The sequence below is a fragment of the Podarcis filfolensis genome, assembly GCF_964270895.1.
Source record: "Podarcis filfolensis genome assembly, chromosome: 4".
NCBI lineage: Eukaryota > Metazoa > Chordata > Lepidosauria > Squamata > Lacertidae > Podarcis > Podarcis filfolensis.
The window spans coordinates 71,213,107-71,239,391 of NC_139607.1; the positions used below are offsets into that span (position 1 = coordinate 71,213,107).

General features: G+C 40.6%; 1 protein-coding gene across 7 annotated transcripts in view; it reads right to left on the minus strand.

Annotated features, from left to right (window-relative positions):
* Positions 1-26,285, minus strand: part of DCBLD2 (discoidin, CUB and LCCL domain containing 2) — a 37,537-nt gene that overhangs the window by 4,336 nt on the left and 6,916 nt on the right. For 5 of the 7 annotated variants that reach the window (XR_014547551.1, XM_083611561.1, XM_083611565.1 and 2 more), the window contains exons 2-14: positions 18,519-18,746; positions 15,451-15,588; positions 14,279-14,330; positions 12,711-12,783; positions 11,651-11,784; positions 10,671-10,711; positions 9,409-9,624; positions 7,226-7,350; positions 5,151-5,298; positions 4,615-4,740; positions 3,408-3,501; positions 2,863-2,912; positions 826-963 (exon numbers count right to left, since the gene is read on the minus strand). Coding sequence is in view for 6 of the 7 variants with exons in the window: in XM_083611561.1 (XP_083467687.1) it covers positions 826-963; positions 2,863-2,912; positions 3,408-3,501; positions 4,615-4,740; positions 5,151-5,298; positions 7,226-7,350; positions 9,409-9,624; positions 10,671-10,711; positions 11,651-11,784; positions 12,711-12,783; positions 14,279-14,330; positions 15,451-15,588; positions 18,519-18,746 (1,563 nt within the window). In the remaining variant the exon portion in view is untranslated. Of the gene's footprint in view, positions 1-825; positions 964-2,862; positions 2,913-3,407; positions 3,502-4,614; positions 4,741-5,150; positions 5,299-7,225; positions 7,351-9,408; positions 9,625-10,670; positions 10,712-11,650; positions 11,785-12,710; positions 12,784-14,278; positions 14,331-15,450; positions 15,589-18,518; positions 18,747-19,274; positions 19,312-23,913; positions 25,556-26,285 lie in introns of those variants that run through there. The other 2 variants (XM_083611564.1, XM_083611562.1) reach the window with 2 other exon arrangements.

The window sequence follows — 26,285 nt, forward strand, 5'->3', positions numbered from 1 at the left end:
GGCTGGGGCCACCATGTGTAAACCAGTCCAAACATATTAATGGATTATGTCAATACTTTATCTACTTCTGTTATGCATATCCCATATATATATATATTAATTATATATATATAATTTCCAAAAGTCACGTAACATATATTCTTATCTTATACAATATTTTGGACTTCCATCAACGACATCTGAAGATTTTTCGATCTTTATCACTTAATCTGCATTTCATTAATTTTACTATTACTTTTAAAAATCCTTAACAAATAAATCTATTCATAAATTTTCTCTGCAATATTTCCCATAATCCTCCTTACAAAACTTCTTGCAGTCCTACTAGTGTAATCACATATGCCATATTTAAGGCATATTCAGTGAACCAATAATAGAAATCAATACTTCTGAGTAAAGAGGTCCAGTTAAATATTTTGTGAATTATGTCTTACTAGCTGCTTGAAAAGATGTGAGCTAGTTCAAATGATTATTGGTTACACTTGGACTTTACTTGAAAGCATGAAAAAAACCAAGCAATTATTAGGAAAAGTTAGTTTTGCAACTTCTCCATGGTGGGATTTTCAACGAGCCACACTCAAGCGGATTGTTCATAAAAACTCAAGTGACACAATTCTGTGAGAGGACTGTACCACATTGGCTAAATCCAGAATCAGTCCTTCTACAAGCTGCATTTGGACATCTATCCCCGGCACAGATTTTTAAAAGAATTTAGAGGGTATGGGAGGAAATACAGGAAGGGAAGTCGATTGCGGTTTAATCTGCAAAGATATTTAAAACAGGCACCATTTACTGAAATCAAGAGAAACTGGAGAACACAAATACCTGCAGTCTGGGTTTGCAACATGGTGGTAACTTCTCTTGATCTAAGGCAACTAACTTCACTGCTGCTGTAACGAACAGGCGTTTCCTCGTGTTCTACAGACTTGGCAGGAAGAAACTGCTTCATGCCTTTCCACCAACCTATATAAAGGTTTACAAGTGACATGGTTATGAATCAATATGCATTTCTTTAGCTTTGGAACTTCCCCTGTAATGGTTACCTGGTTACTCTGGAGCAATTTGCCTGTTTAGCACAATTTCGGGCTACATAGACAAACAGCGGCGAGCCCTTGACTCACGTGCTTCCCCTCTACACCTTTCCTCTTCCTGTGTGGCAATGAATAGGAGACTTCTTTATTACATCTCTATACCATATTAGTGGCAAGAAATTGGAAAAATGAAACAACGCCCATGATAATAGAATGGAAGACTCTTATGATTGAATACCTTGAACTGGCAGAGATGAGGGGGAAAGTAAGAGGGCCTTCAAACCAGAAAGTATACAAAGAATGGAAAATATTCAAAGATGACCTAAAAACATATTGTTCAAATAACAATCTCCTTGCAGAACTAAACTGATCCTTGTAAAATACAATGTGTAAATGTTAATTTACTAGAGTACACAAAAACAAATCAGGGTAATAGAAGGCTGTGTGTTTAAACATAAATAACAATACAAGTACAATGAGAAGAATTGGAAGTCTTTTATTTAGAAATTTAATGAATGATTGTATAATAATGTAAAAAAAATTGAATGTTTTCTTTTTCTTTTTTATCTTTATCTTTATGTGTATATGTATACATATAAACATATATATGTGTGTGTGTGTGTGTGTGTGTATGTATTTTAATTAAATAAAGATGATTATTACATTTCTATACCACGTTTCAACCGAAGATCACAGGGTGGTTTACATTATGTCTAAACTCAGGGGAACTTTGGATAGTTCAGTTGTTCAAACAACCCAGAATCATATCATGGTTTGTGATCTCAGCTTGTTAACAAACCATAGTGTAAACAAACAGAAGACCACCTGCTAAGATGCACAGAGGTCTGTGGTGCTCCTGTCCTGCCTTGTGTGCTTCTCACAAGCATCTGGGTGGCCAACGTGAGGATTCTGCACTAGATGGGCCACTGGCCAGACACTGCGGGCTCTTACGTTCTTATGCATTCTTTCAATGCATTGGGGGTTGTATGTTCAATGGATATATGCATGTATAGGTCCTAGGCGCCACCTCATGTGGCAGAGCATTACACATGTAGATTCATACATGGTGGTGGTGGGGTGTGTGTGTGTGTGTGTGTGTGTGTGTGTGATCACAGAATTGTAGAGTTGGAAGGGACCCCAAGAGTCATCTAATCCAACCTTCTGCAATGCAGGAATCCCCTCATGTTGGTATGAAGGTCCCTCTTAAGACACAAACAGCCCAGGAGGAAGAGGGTGGGGCATTCAGCACCTGTGACAAAGACAGCAGAGCCAGACTAGAGTCTGGTGATGCACTTCCTCTGAAACTCCACCAGAATGTTAGAGCCTCTCGTGTATGGGCTACAGAGTCAGCTGGCCACAGAGGGGGGAGGAACAGCACTTTGGCAGGGAGAATAAAAGGGGCAGTATCTGAGGGAGAGAGTTAAATAGGGTTTGGTTTTGAGTTAGAGCTAAGGTTCAGGTTAAGAGATAGGGTTTGATTTCCTGATCAGTGAAAGGCAGCAACAGACGGAGCCAGCCATGCTTCACGGGGGGGAGTTGTTCCAAAAATTGGTGGAGCCATTAAGAAGGCCTTCTCTTTTGTTGCCATCAACAGTGCTTCCACCCTTGGTGGGAACAGAAAGGGCCTCCCCTTTAAAACATACAGAGAGGAGAAGGCAGGAAGGATTTGGGCTGCTCAGGTAATCAAGTCAAACAATAGAGAGGCTTAGTATGAGGGGGCTGAGCAAGCAAGTGCTTGCCCAAGTCCAACCATTAATAGATGGAATTTGCACAAATATATGTTCATCTCAATGCTTAATGATGCAGCTAGAGGTGCTACAATGGTTATTACCTGCACGATCCCAATATGGTATGTCATAGGTTCCTTCTGATTTTCTCTTTCTGAAAAAGTGAGTGAAATGCAGAACACACCCAAAATTAGTGTCAATATGAAACAGTCATTTGAGATCAACACTGCGGGTGCTAGTTTTGAAGAACAGGTACAGTCTTTTCTGGGGTTGGGGGTGGGGGGGGTGATGGTGGAGAGACTGAAATACTAAGGAACTGATCTCCTTCTCACTTTATTTTAAAGAAATAGCAGCAAAAACAACCCTCCCCCTGGAAGTTAGTTAAAGTTGCATGTTCTGTTGATATAAAAGCTGCTGAACCTACACAGCCTTCTCAAGATTTATACATATCAAAGTAGTTCAGGTTAAAGTACTGCACGACCAGGACAAGGCGCTCCTGAACACACATCCACACTAATTTAAATTATTCTTCGTGTTAATGCATAAATTGAGCATTTTAATTGACCATATTTCATTTCTCCCACTTCCTCCTGTACCTATTACATTTCCTCCCTTGTAGAGGATGCAAAGCATTTAATTATTCCTTTACCTGTTTCTCCAATGCCAGGCACAAACTAAGATCAAAATGAGGGTGGTAAGGACCATGACCAACACAGGAACCAGAACAGCTACCAATGCCACATCTGAAAGCCATTAAACAAGTGGAGTCCATAAAGATTGCAGGCACACTAAACGAAACCCCCTTTGTTCCTTGTACAAATACTGAAGAACGTCCATTTAAAGCTTGTAATAACATCCAAATATTACTGGAGCAAAATACCATTTTGGACTCATAATAATATGTAGTGGAGAGGGAGGGAAACTGAATTTGTGCAATGGGCTTGATCCTTAATTCCACCACACCTGTGGGCTGTCTAGAACCACCAATCTGTCAAAGTTCAAAAGGCCTCATTGTAACCACCAATCAGCCAATTCCCATTTACAGCAAGGCCCCTTTACAGGCGCCAGACAATCGCCTGCAAACAAAGCAGAGCTTGCTGGCAGTGACAATCAGCTGGCCCTGACAGCAGGCCCCTCAGCTGCGGTTTGGTGAGAAATGTCCTCTCAGACCAAAGTCATGCCTAATGAGACTCAAAGGCCCATCTTGATATCACCCAGCAAAACATTTGAAGCTGAGAATGTTTGTTAAATTGTACATAAACTGGTTAGCAGTTTGGTATCCATTTCTAGTTTTCTACTCAAATTTAGCATGCCCTGTTGGCTGTGGTCTAAACCACCGAGCCTCTTGGGCTCGCCGATCAGAAGGTCAGCAATTTGAATCCCCGTGACGGAGTGAGCTCCCGTTGTTCGGCCTCTGCTCCTGCCAACCTAGCAGTTCGAAAGCACACCAGTGCAAGTAGATAAATAGGTACTGCTGTGGCGTGAAGGTAAATGGCGTTTCCGTGCACTCTGGTTTCCATCACGGTGTTCTGTTGCACCAGAAGTGGTTTAGTCATGCTGGCCACATGACATGGAAAGCTGTCTATGGACAAACGCCAGTTCCCTTGGCCTGAAAGCGAGATGAGTGCCACAAGCCCATAGTCGCCTTTGACTGGATTTAACTGTCCAGGGGTCCTTTACCCTTTACAGTATATATCAACTATCTATCTCTGCTACATGAATCTCTACTACTATATATATATTTTATTGATAAATCAATATAGTTGGCAATATACCAAAAACATAGAAGGGAATCAATATAGCATTACTATTGACTCAGCCTTATGCAATGCTATTTGCTATATAGATGTCACTACCTTTGGTTACGCTTGGAGCTACTGTAGTGTTCTTGATCTCCGGAGTGAAGGTGGTTTTATCAGTGTGCGAGGGAAAGTCATTGCTGTTCCTGGGTGGTGGGGGTACTGTAGGTCTTGGAGCCCGAACTTTAAAGAAAACCAAAATTTAAAGGTCACGCCATTTGTTAAAGCACCAACCAGATTCCTTTATGTAATGAAGCATGCTATGAAATACAGTGGCCTTTGCATAATCTTTAATATGCCAATACAAAATTGCTGCTAAGACTTGCAGTGCCAGCAAATGAATGCATGGATTACTGCCTAAGAAAACTGTTGCGAGCTGCATTGTGCTCATACTTTGGGAATAAAACTTAAAACGTTGATACAATTGCTGCATGCCAGACAGTCAAGCAGTGCAAATTTGTTAGTATAGATGTTATTCAACGAACTGGGAATAACACAAACTGGGAAGGCACAAACAAATTCAGTCTGTATCACATTCTTCTCCCAAGGCAAGTCATGTTAATATAAAGAATGATAAAAGTCACTTCACTTACCAACACTAAACTGACATCCTAGCAGTTCAACTTTCATTGCGATTTTCTGGTGCCACTTCAAAGGGTTTATTCTAACGAAACGAGCAATAATGGGTGGAATGAAATTATTGCGGACTTCTTGATAATACCCAGTGTTACCTTGAAATACCTAGAAAAACAAAATTTGATGTAAAATACATCATTTTTCTAAGACATTAGGAGTTCTGCATTACAAAATACTGCTCCAGGAAAATAAGCTAATACTCATATTTTCTTCTGCTTGCCTAAGCTACTCTGGGCAGCAGACATAGAGTTCTCAAAGTACAGATGGCTCTAGTAGTGTAAGGTCAACTAATGAATAACTTATTCTGGGGGTTTTAATTACATACCTTTTATTGAAAAGCCTTGTATACATCTGCTAAATGACACATTAAATGAGCTCCAACCAGATACTGTGTGTGTGTGTGTGTGTGTGTGTGTGTGTGTACACACACAGACATACTGCAGTTTAAAATGTTCACCTACCTAATAGAAAGCCCATCTACCTAATCTGCCGTCGATTACACTCAGTTAACTACAAAAGTTTAGGTAGATGTGCTTTTCAAAATTATTACTTTGTATGCCCAGAAGAGGGCAGTCAAAAGCAAGTATTACAGTTCATTTCTGATCATTTTCCTAGTGTACTAAGCACTTAATATATTTACTAATCTAATTTACAGTGGTACCTCGGGTTTAAGTACTTAATTCGTTCCGGAGGTCCGTACTTAACCTGAAACTGTTCTTAACCTGAAGCACCACTTTAGCTAATGGGGCCGCCAGAGCACGATTTTTGTTCTCATCCTGAAGCAAAGTTCTTAACCTGAAGCACTATTTCTGGGTTAGCGGAGTCTGTAACCTGAAGCGTATGTAACCTGAAGCATATGTAACCCGAGGTACCACTGTACTACTGGAAATACCAATCAACAGTAGTCTCTTTTGAAAAGCTTCCCTATATTTTCGTGAGGTGATAGATACGCAGCATTTATCTGGGGGAAACTGAAGGCAAACCTTCATTGATGTGACCTGCTACCAAAACCTTGGTAGTGATAGAGTCAGATTTGCACAGCATCCAAGTTCACAACCTGTTGCCTTTTCCAAGCACAAGAGGGCAAACTGCTCTACATTAGGTCAAGCAGTATAAATATGTAACGCTGAAACACTTCAACGCAGCATACAATATTAGTAATGTACTACCATCTAACAAATACACACCATACATATTCTTCATTGTGTCAAAAGCCTAGATTCAAATCTCTGTGAAGGTGAAGGTACCCCTGCCCGTACAGGCCAGTCGTGACCGACTCTGGGGTTGCGTGCTCATCTCGCTTAAGAGGCCGGGAGCCAGCGCTGTCCGAAGACACTTCCGGGTCACGTGGCCAGCGTGACGAAGCTGCTCTGGCGAGCCAGCACCAGCGCAGCACACGGAAACGCCGTTTACCTTCCCGCTATAAAGCGGTCCCTATTTATCTACTTGCGCTTAAGGGTGCTTTCGAACTGCTAGGTGGGCAGGAGCTGGGACCGAACGATGGGAGCTCACCCCGCCGCGGGGATTCGAACCGCTGACCATGCGATCGGCAAGCCCTAGGCGCTGAGGTTTTACCCACAGCGCCACCCGCGTCCCCCTTCAAATCTCTACCCCCCCCCAAAAAATCCCAGGATCCCATCTCCTCACGCTCCTTCTATGCATGCACATCACACAGACACACACTGTAAGCATAGATATATTCCTGGCTTCTGCTGGAATTCTCTCCTCCTTCGATCCAAGGAATACACATGCAAGGAGAGAAATCCTTCTTTCCTCCAGCCTCTGTTTCTTCCATGTATGCTGGATGGGCTCGTGTGACCCATGAGAGACTAACTTATGTTCCCATTTTCAGAGTTCTGTAATAAGCAGGGTGCGCCAACATTTAGCTTTCTATCCATGGAAGAATGTTAATTCCTCTGGAAAAGCACCTTCATACTTAAGTGATGATTCCAAAATCATTAAACACACACCCAGAGTTCCTACGCACTCCAACTTCATCTTATTTTGCACATAGAATATTGGGCAGGCTTACTTTATCCCTCTCAACACCAGGTTCTTTGTATACTGTCCACTTCTGCCCATCGTTCCTGTACAGAATCCTGTAGGCAGAGACATAATAATGGTACTCTGCTAAGGTGGATCCAGTAGTTATTATACCTGTGGATAAGAAGGTTCTCATTTACAATAAATAGCAAGAGCATTTTTAAAACATTTAATCAACACAGACGCTTGCCCAGCAAAAACAGAAAAGGGAATTACGAAGAACTCTAAAGAAGGATCTTTCCAAACTGGCTCAATTTGCCATGAAATAGCAAATGTGGTTCAGGGTAAGGGTAAAATTCCGCCCATTGTGGCAAAAATATATATATATCTACATATACACTGATGGGCTATAAGCTGGTGATAGCAAACACTCCACTTGGCTTTACAGGCCCTGGATCACAGAACTGCAGAGTTGGAAAGGACCCAGAGGATCATCTAGTTCAACCCTCTGCAGTGCAGGAATATGCACCCGTCCATACGGGGATCAAACCTGCAACCTTGGCATTCTCAGTGCCACACTCTAAACAACTGAGCTATCCAGTCTGACAATGGCTGACCAGAAAGGAATATTGAGGTCAGGGTTGATAGGCCGATGGAAACTTGAATCAAATAGGTGGCAATGGTGAAAAAGGGGCAAATTCTACGTTCAGGATTGTTAGGAAAGGGGCTGAAAATAAAACTGTCAATATTGTAGTCCCTCTCAACAAATCTGTTATTCAAGTACACTTCGAATACTTTATATAAAAAAAAAAAGATATTGAAAGGTGCAAAAACAAATTAATCAAAATGCTCAACTGTAAGAAAAGGTTGCCAGGTTTGGATTTATTTATTTTTAATTTGGAAGGCAAGAAGGAGGGACATGACAGAGGTATATAAATTATGTGTGGGGACAGGAAAGTAGAAGGACCTTCTTCTCCCTCCCTCACAATACAAGAACCTGGGCTCATCCAGTGAAGCTGAAGAATGGGGAAATCAGGACAGACAGGAGGACGTATTTCTTCACACAGCTAGCTCATGGTTAAAGTATGGAATTTGCTACCACAAGATGAAGCGATGTCTACCAACTTCAGACTGCTTTAAAAGGCAAGCAGACAAATTCATGGAGGATGATGCTATCAGAAACTACCACCCCCAGGATCAGAGGCAACATGCTTCTGAATTCTAGTCACGGGGAAACCACAGCAGAGGGAGATGCTGCCTTCATGGCCTGCTTGTGGGCTTCACATGGACCTCTGGCTGGCTACCAGGCAGACCATGACGCTGGACTAGACAAACCTTTGTGGCAGGCTTTCCTCCCGCCTTGCCTAACACAGAGCCAAAACTAGCAGAGGGCTCAAGCATCGATCTCTGCTACAAGAGGCCATTACTAATGTAAGGGCATTGCTCATGTATAGCACTGGACTGAGGACATGAACACACACACACACACACACACACACACACACACACACACTCTCACACACTTCTTTCTACACCGAAAAGGCAATATCCGTAATATCTGATTCAGTATTTGTAAATTGTCATGGAGATTTGAAGACACGAGAGTAAACATATCCTTAAATAACTTCCAAATGTCACAAGTATTTTTTGTTGTTCTAATAACGTCTATCTGTTTTGTAAATAAAGCTCCATGTGTTCACTGTAATTGTGACTTCTACACTTTTATGGCTTTTTAATGCTTGGCATTGTGTTTCAATCTGCTATTGTCCACAGACCGATGTAATAAATGCCATTCATTCATTCAAAGCATCAGGGGTGGACCTTGGTATTATGGTGTCCTGTGTGAGGCCAAATGCTGATGACCCCCCCATACACACCTCCAATAAGGATGGTAATGGGCTTTGGGAAGGAGACACAAGGCTCTGGCAGAGTTCTACAGCCCTCCTACCTCCTTCCCAAAGCTGGGAAAACACTAACTAGGCTTTGAGAAGGAGGCAGGGGGCCTCTAGGACTCAGACACAGCCTCACACCTCCTTCCCAAAGCCCAGTGCCTCACTTGCCCAGCTTTGGGAAGGAAGGAGGTGGGAAGGAACTCCCTTCGCCCCTGCACCCGGGCGGGGGGGAATCATGTTGCCCTAAATCCACCTCTAGGCATTGGGGTGTTTACTGCTAAGAGAGGACTTGTCCTAAAAGGACTCTTGTCCTTTGAAGAATGAACACAGGTGTGCTTACCTGTTATGCGTTGCTCTTTGTTTAGGTCTATTTGCAACCACTGATACTCATCATTGGTAAAAGCTGCCCAAGAGTGTCCAGGCCTTTTCAACCTGGCTCTTTCTGGCCTCCAGGTGCTGGGCTGCCCCACTTGCTCAGGCCATTCTAGAAATGACGATGCATTAATCTGCAAATCAGCAATGACTCCAGACTCCATTCCCAGTGTCCCGTAGCAACCTAAACATACAAAGCGTCCAAGAGATGGTGCAACTTTTATAACACAATAAATACTTAAACCCTTCCCAAGGCCTAAAGACAGAACAGGACCTAGATCACAATGAACCTTGTACAATTTAAACAACATATATTGAAATGCAAGTAAGTTGATTATCTCTCATTGAAATGCCTATCTTTGCAGACAATCATTCCAACAAGAGGTTTTTATCGCTACTTTAAGGAAAACCTGGACTTTAGCAAGATTCAAAAAAAAAGTAGCACAATTTTGGATCTTCCCTCCGGCCACACCTAAAACACTTTGCTCTGGGATGTTTGGTTGAAACCTCTCTTTTGGTGTTTAGTTCTATGGCAGAAACCTTTCAGTTTTGCCATGCATTTGTTCTAAGGTAGAGATAAACCTCTACTTGATGCTTGTATAGATGTATATATTCATAAAATTTGTGACCTACTTTTCATTATAAAATAATCTCAAAGCAGGGTACAGCAGGTAACACACAACAAATTTAAACAAGAAAACGGTAAAAACAGGTGAGTGCAAAAACACAAGAGTTAAAATAGCTGTTTACAAAGTGCAACAATACTGATTCAGCCAAAAGCCTGGGTGAGAGAGTGGGTCTTCTTCAGTTGGTATTAGAAAGACTTGATGCCAAATATATCTGAGTGGGGAGGGAGTGCCACAGTTTTTATCTGAAGCACCTCTGCTTTTATAGTATCATTTTTTTAAATGGTTGGTTTTAATTGTTAGCAGCCCTAAGTGGTAAGCACCGGAAGGGCACGATACAAACATTTATCTAATAATAAGCATATTTGATTCTGAAATAGAATGAAAAACTTCACAGATCACTTCAAGGAAGGGGGTGCAGGAGAGTGGGAACGATTATCTCCTTCAATAACTGAGAAGGAAGGCGGGATAGTTCAAGACCAAAGTTGGAAGATCTCCATTTAGCCACAAGTTTATGTTGGCAAGGGATCAAAGAGATACCAGGCTAGATAAGAGTATAGATCCCATTAAACACAAAGGGGCAATATAGAGAAGAAAGGCTTACCACTAGTTTTGAAAGTGAAGAGACCTGAAGACAGTGCTCCTCTGTGTAAAAAACAAACCAAAGACACCACAAAACTACATCTTTAGTTCCAACAAAATGTAACATTTCCCCTTAATTTCTCTCTCTGTGTGTGTTCTATTACAACATCGTTCAAGGGTGAGGTGCTTCTGTATTATAGCAGTAAACTCACTACTCTTGGCACACCATTCTAATACATGGGATAAAAGCTGCGCAAAAAGTTGATCTAAAGGACTTCACCTTGGGAAAGAGCCATAGCTCAGTGATAGAGCATCTGCCTTGTATATCCATCATCTCTAGTTGGGAAGAATCCTGCCCGAAAACCTGAGGAGAGCTTACCAGCCAATATTGAGCTAAATGAACTGATGGTTTGGCCACAAAATTTCCAAAATAAAATAAGAAAAAGCCAAATCGCACAATTTGACATCCAGATTGGCATTTGGAAAATGCGGATATTCAAGAGAAGTCATGCAATATTGTATTCACCCTGAGTAAAAATAATAATATACCACACTAAATCTTAATGCATGACTTGCAAGAAATATGGACAGTGGATAAAATGGTCCATCTATATTTCTCGAAAATCTTTATGGAGTGTGTGAAGGCTTTTTAAATACTGCCCATCTCATATTTTAAGAGTTAAAGAAAAAGAATGACAACAAAAGTTGTCTATGAACAAGCTGCATTCATGATAATCAGCAAGAAAGAGAAGGAATTTCACAAACAAACAATGTTATGGAAAATTGCTTTAAAAAGAGATATTTTCACAACTTTGCAAGAGCAATGCTTCATTACTTATAGGCCAAACTATCTAGTAACACCACAGGAGCACTGCAGCATAACAATTTAACTGATATCCTTGCCTGAACTTAGCCTTCATATTTCAGAACTAAGTATTTACCTGCAATGATGTTTTAACAATACAGAGAAGTAGCAATTGAAAAGCAAACATATCGACTTACGCTTTTGAAGTGACATTGTTAGCCAGAGAACTTTCATAGTATGGAATGCCTTTGCTGATTACGACATTGATCTGACCTCCTAGGACGTTGGACACCACTCCTGCATGCACCCCAGCCGTGCAAATGGAGGACGACTTAGGAGAGAAGATAGATTACTTACTGATAGCACTTCAACAGTTTTCAGTAGGCTAAAGAAGCTACTGCTAACTATCTGATACGTATTAAGCTTTCCTTTTGCAAAATTCTAAGCACGCAAAAAATACACAGCTCTCCCACTCAATCCAGATATAATTCTGTACCAGATCTTAAATGGACCTAGAACAGAAATGGCTAACTTGTAGCATTCTGGATGTTGCTGGACTAAAACTCCAGCCATCCCTGAGGATTGATCATGCCAGCTGAGGCATTTGGACGGCCAAAGTTAGCTATCCTTGGTTAAGAGATATTGTCACTGAAAACCTGTCTACGTCAATGTGCATTGAGTGCTTAACATATTACAGTGGTACCTCGGGTTAAGAACTTAATTCGTTCTGGAGGTCCGTTCTTAACCTGAAACTGTTCTTAACCTGAGGTACCACTTTAGCTAATGGGGCCTCCTGCTGCCGCCGCCACACAATTTCTGTTCTCATCCTTAAATAAAGTTCTTAACCTGAGGTACTATTTCTGGGTTAGCGGAGTCTGTAACCTGAAGCGTCTGTAACCTGAAGCGTTTTTAACCCGAGGTACCAGTGTACATGGGTAGGCAAACGAAGGCCCAGGGGCCGGATCCAGCCCAATCACCTTCTATATCCGGCCCACGAACGGTCCGGGAATTAGCGTGTTTTTACATGAGTAGAATGCTTTTATTTAAAATGCATCTCTGGGTTATTTGTGGGGCACAAGAATTCGTTCATTTCCCCCCAAAAAATATAGTCCAGCCCCCCACAAGGTCTGAGGGACAGTGGACCGGCCCCCTGCTGAAAAAGTTTGCTGACCCCTGACATATTACAAAGCCATAAGCTGAAAACCACAGTTGAATACCCAATTAAAAGTTCAAACAACCATTCTGAAGTTTACTTACATCTCTGTAGCCGTGAGGAACAGTCCCAAAAACATCAGTAAAAGGAAGCACACATCCAGCTGGGCAATATTTACTGTAAGAAACAGGAATATAAAAGTAAGATCTGCAAACTGCCTTCGAGTACAAAACTGGAATTTTTAATAGCCTGTGTGGTGAACTTCCTTCCTTACGAACTGGCATGTCAAACATACCACTACTTCACAAAAGCATGCCAAAATACTTAATATCTGCCAGAGTCAGAAAAATCACGTGCCCAAGAGAAGACTTTCATAGCAAAAATTGAGTATGTAGCTAAAAGTGTTGTGGGGTTTATATTTTAAGTAGACTTAAGGAAGAATCTGGCTCTATAAAAATTGGGTAATGCATTCTTATTGTAATTTTTTTTATACTAAACACATCAAATCTACACAAATCCTTGTGGGTGTGCATGTACACTTAAATGCTTCTATAGTGCCTTATTGTGAATTGGCTTAGTGCACCTTATGCTTAAATCCTGGAACTCTAAATAAATCCCATTACTTCAGTGGAATTTACAAAGTAATTACATCCAGGTCTGCACAGCATGTGAAAACTGCCAAGCTGCAAAATTTAATCAGGAAAGTTAACTGAGCAAGTTAAGGGATCCATCTACACAAGTCCAGTGATTTAAAGATGTTGTGGGGGAAGGAGACGGGGATATTGCTAAACCATGCATAATATAGTACTACTGAAGATGCCGTGCCTTGTTGGATTACTGGCATGAGAGATTACAAACATTTTTAGGTATAAGAAATAAAGACTTACTCAACTGTATGTAAGCACAAATTATATGAGAGGGGAATACATATTAATTTCTAGGTTGACACACTTCAGACCTTGAAAACCGATCATTATGAGACCTAATGCAATCTACCACATTTTAAGGGTTAGTCCATGTACTAATACTCCAAAATAATGGATCACAAGCACTGAAAACATATGCCATAATTTCTGTGATCTATGGTGACTAGGAGTCCGCCTTCATAAAGGACAGCCTAGTATTTCAATAAATAATACTGTCTGGGCCAGTGTCTGCTTTTCTGTAGGTCTGGTTCCAGACGTACGAAGAAGACAGGTGGTGATCTATTTTTACTTAAATTTTTAAAATTAAGTCCCACTGCATGTATTGGAGCTTCAAATGGCCCCTGCAGATGACAGTACATAGTGCCTAAGTGCACCCTTCCTGGGTGCGGAATGTCCATCCTCTGTGAGTTCAGGCCAATATGGGCTGTGTCAATTTTAACCTGGGCTCAGGACATTTGTTCTGGAGACAACCAGGTACTTGGGGTTATGATTGCAGGGAGAGGGCGTCCCTCACAGAAGTAGCTAGGTGAACTATAGAACACTCTAATCCTTCAATTGCTGCCTTCTCCCAAGACCATGGGATTAATTAAGTAAAATGAACTGGAGAAACTGGCACGGAGAAGGATCAGGGTAGGAAATTAATTGGGGTTAAATTCATTGAATATTGGATTGATCTGGGGATGTGTTATAGATCAAGAATTATTATCAAATTATTATCAAAGTATTAAAAAGAGACCAATTCTCACCTGAACTCTGGCTCAGAAAACTGACTTGCAGTGTCTAAACACGTTATTAAATCTAGAAATAAAAACATAGTAAAGAGATTATTTTTCAAAAAGCAGGATGTCTGTAATTAAGGGATGAAAAGTTTGAAGACAGTAAAATTGATCTCCCTGAATCAACTCATCTGCAATTCAATGTAGTATGAGGCACTTGCTGCAGTCTGATAATACATCAACACGAAATAGTTTTTTAGCAGCATAGTAGAGAATTGCACATTTATAATTAGCTAGAGACCTACCTAATAAGATCTATCGGATTATGAAAGTATTCATTTTAAAGGCTCGGGGAAAATCCTGGAGTGAATGTGGCGAACATTAAATTAATCGAGTGAAAAGAAAGCATGCTTTAATAGTTTGAAAGAATATACTACCCTTCAGCAGAGATTCCAGGGTAGCTCACAATAAAGTCAAATATGTTTAAAAAGCCTGAGAGAATAAGAATAGCCCCACTGACACCTCCAAGCACTGCTGGTGCACGGTGGGTCTTTATGAGGGGGGAGGGAAATACACAAATGGGGCACCACTGCAGTTCATGTTATAATCATTATACCCACATCTAACCCATACTGAAACCAGCCCAAACAAAGCAACAAAGGGGAAGGGGCACTGTAGTCTCACAGATCAATCCTATGCATCTTTACTTGAAGTTAAGTCCCATTGAACACAATGGAACATACTCACATATAAGCGATAGATGGGATTGCAGAAATGGAAGAGAATGGGTAGGTCACTGGGCAAAAACTGATGTAGCTGCAATGCAATAGTTGCTGTCTGTTAGGAAACCTAAGGACTTTGCCCACTTCCAAAAAAACCCAGCTCTTTTGTATTTTGCATTGTTTTAAGGGTTTTTTTTGTATTCAATTGTGTCTGTACGCATTACAGTATACTGCCTTAATGTTTTATGAGTGGGCCATTTATAAACTTTATTCGAATCCCATATTGTTCTGCACCATATAAACCAAGTTATTATGCATCTTACTCTGTCTAGACGTGGTTTTGTAACCATCCATGCTTAATTCACTTTGAATAATTTATCAGTAATTGGATAACAGAAAAGTAAGAATGAATTACATGCGGTAAGAAAGCACAGTTGTGTGGAGTGCTTACATAGCGCTAGGTAAGAAACATATAAATACCTGTTTTGTCAGTGGTTGAATAGGATGCAAGAAACCCATGTCCATAGAAGTGTATGCCACTCATGAATTGTACTGTAACTTCATTACCCTTTGATTCATTTAAATTCTCCATCTGTAAGCCTAAACCACAGTATTTTCCTGCAAGGGGCAGGAGGAAGACAGTTAATAAGCATTTACCGATTTAGTATAGATTTGCACATTCAGAACGTCTTTGACAGCTCAACAAATTTGTGAATCTATTTCTTACCATCCCCACAGTTTCAAGGCATTAAGAAATCCCAAAGCTAGGGTTTGTTTGAGGCTAAACCCATCTCCTAAATCTCCAAAAACACAAATTATCAGGGTGGACTCCGATGCTGAAGAAAATGAATTCTACTTGTACAGTAGGACTTCTTCCTTTCCGCCTTCTATGTGCCTTTCTCAAGAGGTTCCCTGGCCCTTTAGAGCAGATTTTCTTATCATCTTGCAAAGGGGAGGAAGGTGAAATCTTGCTTCACAAGCAGGTCTGTTCTGCTCGTGCACACACAGCACTGGCTACAACCTCCAATTCTGAGAGGAAACCAGGACACAATTATTAAGGAATACTGAAGGCATGGTGCAGAGTAATTTTAGTACACTTCACCATCTCTACAAATGCTACCAAGTATCCAAATAATTACTATCCAGTCTCTTTGCCAAATACATGTACACCAATAATTTTACATTGTTTCCTATGCATTATTACTCAGAAGGAATACCCACTGAGTTCAGTGGGACTTATTCCCTGTTAAGCATTAATAGGACTGTAGTGTTAAAACTATCTGTGAAAGAGAAAGGGGTTGGTATGGATTGTGGAGCTGTTCTGAAGAACCAGTCACTCTGGAGTTTCCTTTTTTTTTTAAAGTTCCCCGCATCAACAGAGTTGGCTTCAATACTTCATTCAAATGCTGACGCTCTTACACCACAACATATGCTACATCTACCTTTGCTTAAATATTTTAATCCTCCGCCAGCCCATTATCTGCAGTCAACTTACTTCCGCTGACTCTTATTTCTAATACGCAAAACTTACACTGGAAGTTCAGGGGGGGGGGGGAATGGCTGCCCGTTTTAACCTTACCATTATTTTTTTCCAAAAAGCTCTCTCAGCAGAGCAACACACACACACACACTGCTCAATCTCTTACGCAGCCACACTAGCTGGGAACAGCTGAGAGGTAAAGGGAACAAAAGTAGATAATTTATTTGGGCCAGTGAACTCAACTTGTAAAAGTGTTTAAGCCCTAATCAGGACTGGACGTTCCTTGCCATTTAAGGACCTCATGTTTTCTTCTCTTTTTTACGAGTGAGCTTGGCTTACAGCAAGTCTAAGTTTTCATGCAATATCTAAGTAGAAGAGTCACCAAGCTTGATAAAAGCCTTCACGTTACAGATGTCGTGCAACCACATTCAATCTTCTGTCTAAAAATACACCATCAGAAGAAGTATCTAGGTCATGGGTTTAGAAGGAAGAAAAACAGTGCAACTGATTTATATATATATATATATATATAAAAAAATCAACCCAGAAAATGTCAGCTCTGTTGGTATCAATGACATTTTAAGTCTTTATTCCACTCTCCCCTTCCTTTTTTTGGCAGCATACAACGACGTTCCCAGCACAGACTAAAGGTTTATTAAACGTTTCACAGTCAGAGATACAAAAGTAATAAAAACCACAGGATATTACTGCCACTTCATATATGTCAGATTTACCATCATATTGACAAATTTACAAGAGAAAGAATACGTTTTAAAATCTTACAAAAATGCAGTTCGGGGAGTGACTTCCTTTGCCCTGCATATAATGTCTGCGCTTCTCAATCCCCAATCAGAGAACCATCACCATCTTTCTCTCCCAAAAGCCAGGTAACTTTATCACCACTTAGACACAGCTGCGTTTTGGTGCAGAACAAAATAATGCCAGATACGATTAAAAAGGAGACATTTCTCTATTCAGTGCACATTTAAATTTAGAAGACCAGGATCCTTCGACCAAAAAAGAAGTTGGAAAACAAATGTTTGCCCTTATAAGATTCCTTCGAGCTCCTGTTTGAAAGTTCTAGCTATAACCGTGAGGGCACCATAGCTCATTTGTAGAGTATGTGGTTCAATCCCTGGTATTTTTAGATAGGGATTGGAAAGATTCCCATCTGAAACTGTGGAGAGCTGCTGCCAATCAGTGATCATTTAGAACTTGATGGAACAATGAGCTGACTCAGTATAAGGCAACTTCCTGTTTCCTATGTTCCTTTACCCTCTTCCTGATCATTTGAACACCTTAACCCTGAGAAATTAATGATGAGCATATCTCCCCTGAAAGGCCACTCCACACGCTTCTCTTTTAGTTGTACAAAAAACATCTTACACATACATCTAAAAATGTAAAGTGTAGGTGTAAAACGTATGTTTGGAGACACGCTGTCATAATGCTTGTGTTTGCAAGCTCAAGTCTGCCACGTTCATGCTTTGCAGAAGGGCTGGCAAACCTGGTGTTGTCCAAATATTATTGGACTCGATCAGCCCCACCAAGCAAGATATGAATTGTACTCCAGCAACATCTGGAGGGCCCAACTATCCAGGTACACCTATGGCTGGCCGCAGCTCCCTCTTGAGAGCTCACCTCTGCAGGTTTTCCTCCATAATGTGTAAAATGGCTCTGATTTAAACAAACCCAGAGTAAGAAAATGTCCAATACTGATTATGACTCATAAAAAAAGCATTAGAATCAAATTAAATTTCTTCTCTCCTCAAGTTTTAGCAGTGGCGTAGCATGGGGGGTGTAGGGGGGGCCGGCCGCACCGGGCACAACATCGGGGGGCGCTCGCACTCGCAGCTCTCTGCCCCTACCTGGCTCACTCACTCTCCACAGGTTAGGGGGCGCAAATTACTTGCCTTGCCCCGGGCGCTGACAACCCACGCTACGCCACTGAGTTTTGGGAAGAATGGATCGTGCAAATAATTCAGACATGTTTTTACTAAATAACAAACAAACCATAAAGGAGTATTTTTTCCCTGTTTCGAACAGCATAACAAGAAGAAGTTCTTACCTATTTCTGTCCTTGTGGGTCCAATTCCATTATAAACTCTCACGTAATTAAAATGGCAAGAATCTGAATCGTCAATATCGAAATCCCCAAATTTGAGCTGCACTCTCTGCTCAGGCTTTACTCGAATCTCCCATTCACACACAGTGCTGTTGGGATAGGCGTGCGGGTAGTTAATAGATGTAAAGGTCCCACTTTCAGGACCTAAAACGGTATGTCCACATCCATCACCTACAAAAACAAAGATTGACCTGTAGTGTGGCTTTCTCATGCATATGCTACTTTTAAATAAAGAATGGGATTCGAACCCACATCTCAGTACCGGTGTTTTAAAACTGCAACTCTGTGCAAACTCACCCAGGAGCAAGCCCCACTGAACACAGTAGCTTGCCATGCAAGAGCAAACATACATAGAATTGTGCTGCATAGTAGCATTTCAGAGTTCAGTGCCTTATTTCTGCACTGGCTCTAGGCTTCTTATTTTTCATGTATAAATTCTGCACAAGGGAATATCAATTAGTAAACAGATATGCAAGTATTCTAGCGTTACCCTCAGGGTATAAAAGCACCCTGAGGAGGACAAGTATTCTTCTTCTTTTAAAAAAAGGCAATTCAGAAGTCCAAGTTTAAATAATATACATATTCCTTCTCCCCCTTTAATATAAACTTCCTCATGCAATTAATAAATACTCAGGTAACTTCACAGCTGTTGTTGCAATGAGGGGGCTCTGTCAGTATCTTAAGGGCTCTAAGACTCACCACAATGAATCTGGTACTGCATATGTGGGTCTGGAAAAATGCCCTCTGCCAGCTGTCTGGTGGGATTTCTAGTCCATGAAGCGGTTGGTAAGTCAATTAAACTACAAGTGGGTGACAAACCATGCTGAATCCCATTGAACAGGACAAAGAAACCATTTGAAGGCCTATCCCTATAGCAGAGATGGCAGCAACACCCAGTGAAACCTTTTTGATCCAGAGTTGGGTTAATAATGGTCACTCAAGAAGATCAACTAGCAGTAATCAGTTGGCTAGACACATCATGGATGAGCTTGTTTTAAATAGGTCCAGCCTGCCTTTATTTGTTTGTTTAAATGTTTCATAAACTGCTTAGTGTTTAAGTTGGGGCAGTAACCAAACCAGGGGAATCAGAGGCAATCCAGTTGCTGTGTTTCCCTGAGTCGCTTTCAGACTCTTTTACTCTTCAATGTCAACAAAATTAATGTGGAAATTTAAACAACCACATATCAGACAACTGACTGGTTGGGGCCTGCAGAGGGAGGCAGGGTGGGTTGTGGAAGAGATTATAAAAGGCATCCTTACGAAACAAGAGGTTGTCACGTTCCTTTTAGTCCTCCACTAAAAAATGCAATGAATGTCGGTGACCCTTTTATATTGCCTGGACTCAGCAAAGCTGAGGGAATGTCTTTCCACATACAAGATTTTTTATATGGAGTACTGCTTGGGGTTCCTCTTCTTTAGAGTTTAGATTGGCAGAGACCCAGGCAGGATTTTGTAGCCATGACCCTTGGATTTTATTTTCTGCATCCAGATTCTTTTTGGGAGGCGGGGTGGGGGCAGGTGCTAAGCTGTTCTTTCTCTTTTGCTTCAAGATGTAACTGAAAACATTTACCGTATTTTTTGCTCTATAAGACTCACTTTTTCCCTCCTAAAAAGTAAGGGGAAATGTGTGTGCGTCTTATGGAGCGAATGCAGGCTGCGCAGCTATCCCAGAAGCCAGAACAGCGGGAGGGATTGCTGCTTTCATTGCGCAGCGATCCCTCTTGCTGTTCTGGCTTCTGAGATTCAGAATATTATTTTTCTTGTTTTCCTCCTCCAAAAACTAGGTGTGTCTTGTGGTCTGGTGTGTCTTATAGAGCGAAAAATGCGGTAATCTGTGTAATGGTCTACTTTGCGGGATTTTGTTGCTATCTGAGCATATTTTGCAGCTGACTTTATTTCTTTAACCGGAACATAGTGCTATACCATTTCCCCTGAAACCAACCTGTTTCAAGCAGGACCTGGCAAGGGTCAGAGTGGCTACCAAACACCTCTGTTATGAGTTGGAAAGACTGGGTGGAAAAGTGCTTACATTACCCTGTGGGATATGCTCAGGAACACTGCCTGCCAAAAAGATGGGGTTCGTTTGGTTTTAACCTCCATACATTTGGGCTTCTGCATGTGCTATCAAATGTGGGGCTGAAGAAACACATTGGAAAACTTACAGTTCCATATGCAGTATCTATACTCTATCCTCCTATTCCCAAATACTATTCACTTCATATAGTTAAAGACACGGCATACACTGTAATTGTCAAAAGGAAGTTCTCTGCAGTTCAAACTACTTGCTGAGAAGATGTTTATGTCATGCTTATGTCATGAATCAGCAAGTGTTGAATCCGCCACCCTTAAAGAACCCTGTGTCAATTTCATGGCAATGGAAACGTTAAACTCTCATGACTAAATAATCTATCAAGTATCAGAGCATAATATACCATTGACAGTATTCTGACAAGAAAGCTAGCCAGTGCTTTAAAAGGCTCCCTTTAACGTTCTTGGAAAAAACCAAATGCTTGTATTGATTGATTTATTCTGAGATGGCTTCACTGCATAGTTTTGTTGTTCATGCTGGCAGGGAGTAGTACAGGCAGAAGAAAAGAAACATGATTTGCTACGAATTATTTCATTAAAAGGGTCTGCATTCCTAGTAACTTATGCATTTCATGCCAATATAGTTTGATCTGAGAAGTTAACGTTTTGATACCAGAGAGCTCACTAGATAGAAAAAGATTACTTGACTGTAATGAGCCTTTGTGAATATGACTGCTCACTTAATCACACAACATAACCTTAACGTGATGCTAGCAAAGACTAAAGAACAAGTTTCACATATGACCCTATATGGCAGTGCTGGACATATGCTTCCACATCAATCCTAAATCTCTAAATGCCAACCAACCTATTGTAGTAAAAACCAATTTGGCTGGCTTTATAAGAGGATCGGACAAATTCATAGAGGATGAGATTAATAGTGCCTACTAGCCGTGTTGGCATGTTTTACCTCCACTGACAGAGGCAATATGTCTGTGTATTCCAGAAGCCGCAACTCACAAGCCTGTTCCAATCAAGTCCTGTTTGCAGGCTTCCCACAGCCATCTAATTAGACCCTATGAGAACAGCACTCTGGACCAGGTGAGTTACACTCTTGATTCACAGTTACAGAAAAGAAACCTCATTGTCTTTAGGAGATACATTCAGCCATAGAGATGGCGAGCTCTTAACTAGCAAGCTTCCAGCAAGATGCAAAATAGTCTCCCACAAATTATTCAAGATTTGCTAATATCATGAATTTTTTTCTGTTATTTATTGGCCGGTTTTAAACTGCAGAGTACCACAGTTCTCATGAACACTCCCTTGTGTTTTTTTCCACATAGCAATGCAAACACAAATTCCTTAAGTTCCCATTGAGGATACCTTGCTGACTGAGAGTGAACTGAGTTGCACTGTGACTCAAAGTTGAAATCCCCTTTGTGCTCATTACCAAATAAGGAAAAGGTGCTCTCAATGCAATCCCTGAAAACAAGGCGCCTGTTATATGGATACTAACAACCAGAAACACACCATGAGCAAGCATGCAGATGGTATTTCTTCCCAATACTCCCACATACAGGTGGGAGCAAAAGCTTCTTCTCTATCTTACTGTAACCAATGAAGACAACAGACCAGAAGATTGCAAGGCAGAAGTTATTTGCTGCACAGCAATGGTGGCAAAGCATTAGAAACCCTTTCACAAAATATTTTTTGTTGCTAGGGTAATACACGTGGCCATATTTTGAACACTGGCAATAGTTTTCCTTATTTACTGTGTACAGTACTGTAAATTTACTATGCAGCTTGTGTGTTTTAGCCTATGGTTCACGACACATTAAGTTATCAGTTCCTGCTCCTGAACCTCCTTGAGGACAATCAAATTCTAAGGAGCAGAAGGCTTTTCTCATAACTTAGGACACACTCTGCTTTCAACCATTTATTAAAACCATACTGGATTGGTACCATATTAGCTTTGGTGCCATATTAGGTCTCCCTGGCAGCATTCTGAAAAATGCATATTCCTGTGATTGCAATTTGTTTTAACTATTTTTAATTTCTCAATTTTAAATTGTTATAATGCCCCTGGTGATCTGCTAGTGCAAGGTGGGTAATAATAACACGAATAATTTATTGCTGGCTGGTTTTTAAAAATGTGCTACTTCTGTGGCAGGGTAAGCTAGAGGCTTTCCTTGCTAGTCACCAGAATCATGTTTCTTGCCATTAATTACTTGCGTACCCCTTTAAATATTGAACCAGACACATCAAAGTTTTAGCAAAATAAGATTTAAATCTCATTGTTGACACTTGACAGATACTCTATATAATTTTCAATTTAGGAGGGGACAAGCTGGCAGAGGCATACTGCCCACTGTAGGGTGCAGACAATGGTTAAACAAGCTAGCTTTGTAAAATCCATGGTTTGAAGTTGACTTGCTTAGCAACTAACCATTTGCCTTTTATAACAACCAGGATTCTTTGCCTGCATGTAAAACTAAGGCAAGATGCTTTGAAACTCTTCCACTGAGCACCAGTGGAAGCACTACAAAACCCATAGCCCAACTGGGCAGGCGAGGGAAAGCGGGGAGTGTAGCCTGGTGTGTTGCTCAAGTTCACTGAGGCATATCTACATAGCAAACCATGGTGAAAACCACCCCAGTGAATGAACCCACAATGTAGAGCTGCTTCACCTTCCTGCCAAAGGCATTTCAGCCTGTCCCTGGTGATAGTTCAGAAGTTCAGTTTGAAGTTTAAAACAATATCTGGTATCCATCTGTCAATCAGCTGGCATGAATTAAGAGGCGCCCCAAGATATGCAAGTGCAGCAATAGCTGCTGGATATTTTGAAGAGCAATACGGATGGCCAAGACCCATCTGGTTTTACGATGGCTGATCTTGGCTTGAGATCCGTGGAACGCTTGCATCCTCTGCTCACCAAACTTACATAAGGGTTCAAACCAGACTACTATTGACTGAAGAAAAATGCATGAAGTGGATTATTATTTTTTTCAGATGATCTTCTAACCAATATCTAAAGATGGAGCACAGATTTTGCAGTTTCCCATCAGCTTCTGCATCAACAAAAACTGGAACGTTCCTGGAGTTAATATAGGGTTGAACCAATGATGGTCTGTGAATGTGCTTCAGGGAAGCTTCCAGCATATTTAAATAAGTGATTATAAACAGAAACAAATCTGAATCTGTATTACCTTTTTTTTAAAAAAAGGATGTTTTTGAAAAATGGAATCAGACTAGATCTGGAAATGCTCTATTAAAACTTTATGGGAGTTAAAAAAATAAATCTTATATCTACAAAAAATGTCAAGTAAAGCTGTGCTCTTGTGGTGAAATATTGGGGAAAGGTGGCAGACCTGAGTATATTCAGAAGAACATAAGAAAGCCCTAAAGGTGATCTAAGTCCAGCATCCAGGTGCCCATAGAAAATCTGCAAGCAGGACCCAAACGCAACAGCATTCTTTCCACTTGCAGTTCCAAGTAACTGGTATAACACGAGGCATGCCACCTTATTGGAGGTAGAGCATAGCCATCATGGATTTTATCCTTTTTGAGGTGACCAGAACCATACACAGTATTTAAAGTGCTGTCACACTGTATCATGGCACTATGATACAGTGGTACCTTGGTTCTCAAACTTAATCCGTTCTGGAAGTCCTTTCCAAAACCAAAGCGTTCCAAAACCAAGGCACGCTTTCCCATAGAAAGTAATGCAAAATGGATTAATCCGCTCCAGACTTTTAAAAACAACCCCTAAAACAGCAATTTAACATGAATTTTACTATCTAACAAGACCACTGATCCATAAAATGAAAGCAATAAACAATGTACTGCAGTCACACAATCAATCAAGGTTCCAAGGTGTTTGAGAACCAAGGTACCACTGTACTGGCAATTTTGTTTCCAACCCGTCCTAATATTCCCTGGAATTTGCCTTTTTCACAGCTGCCACAGACTGAGTAGACATCATCACTTGAGCTATCCACTACTAACCCAAAGTCTCACTCCTAATCCGTCATCGCTATTTCACAACCCATTCACTTTTATGTGAATTTGGGAAGAAAATTGTCTCAGTGTACTTCTCCTTACACTTATTAAGTAATTTACCAATTTATTACCAGTTCTCCCAACTTGAAGAGATCTTTTTGGGGCTCCTTTTTGTTTTAAGCTTAAAAAGGTTCGGAAACTTAATTGGATATAGTGGGGGAAAGAGAACATATGTCCCAATCACAATCTACTTCCATGGCAAAACTCAAATATTTGTCATTGTGTAATGAAGCAAGAACAAGTCACTGAATTTTTTTTAAAAAATATGAAGCCCATTACATATTGCACATTAAAAGCAAAACAAAGAAGTCCCAAATGTTGCTGTTGGATAGAAATGTTGCATTACAAAATAAAAACTAAAATAAAGTTTATGAAGACCCATTGAGTGTTCTCTGGATTATGGGCTACATACAAAGCATACACCAATGCTGTCAATGCAAAACCATAATACACATTGTCATAGTTTTGCACAGTTTATCTGTCACAAGTATTTTTAAAGCCTGCTTTGTTCTTGCAAGTCAGTATTAGATTTAACAACTAGGTACTCCTCAGATCCTCACAATAGCTAAATGCCTATTCAAAAGAAGACGTTCCAACTATGATCCATAGAGGAATTTGACTGCAATTATACCAGCTTTTTCCAAGTCATGAAGTACACTGAGAAATAGCTGTAACTACATTAAATGGCATCTCAAATGTGGATTTCAGTCCAACTCCACAAGGCCATTAGTAAAACAACAACAACAACAACCCCAAACTTGCATAATTATAAGCAAGACGGGTCTTTGAAATTTTATTTATGTATTTATTACATCAAATTTACAACCTTTCCTTCCTCCACAAAGGGTTGCCTCATAATAATAATAAAAATTGTATTGTGATGCACATTCACATTCTGATATTCAGCTGCCACACATTGTCAAATGTGATTATTTTTCTTTAAATGTTTGTTTATAACAGTTTAGGAAACAGTTTGGCTTCCAGCTTTTAACAGACAGCTTTTCTAGAAGTGTCTGTTAATGAGAAATGTGAATGCACATGACAGCTGAGAACAGATAGGGATATGAATACACAAAATCTGTCAGGCAATCTGAAGCAAGTCCTTACAGAGTTAAGATTCACAGAAGGTTCATGAATGCTTTCAAACTTATTAAAGACTGATAGCTTTGTCTATTTTCTTACACTGAATAGAAAGAAGGTAGATTTTCCTTTTTGTAAATTTATACTGCATAACACACAATAGGTTTGTCAAATCACAACCATTATCTCCTCTTCCTCTAGCACTTTCTCTCGGGAATTAGTAAAATGTGGGATCTACTTGCAAGCAATGAGCTTAGGGTCAGCCTGCAAAAACTCCTTTTCAGGAAAACTAGACAAGTTTTTCATCAATTTGGGTTTAAGATTGTGGGGAAGAGATTGGAACCAAAATTAAGAGCACAATCCTAATCACGCCTTTTTAGAAGCAAGTCTTATTTAATGGGGCTTACTCCCAGGTAGGTAGAGCTAGGACTGCTGCCTAAGTCACCAGCTGCCACAAATGAGAAGGCACTGCAGGTGAATGAAAAAGCTGCTTCTGTAGGTTGGCATCTTACCACCAGCCAGGCCCTGATTCCAGCTGCAGCT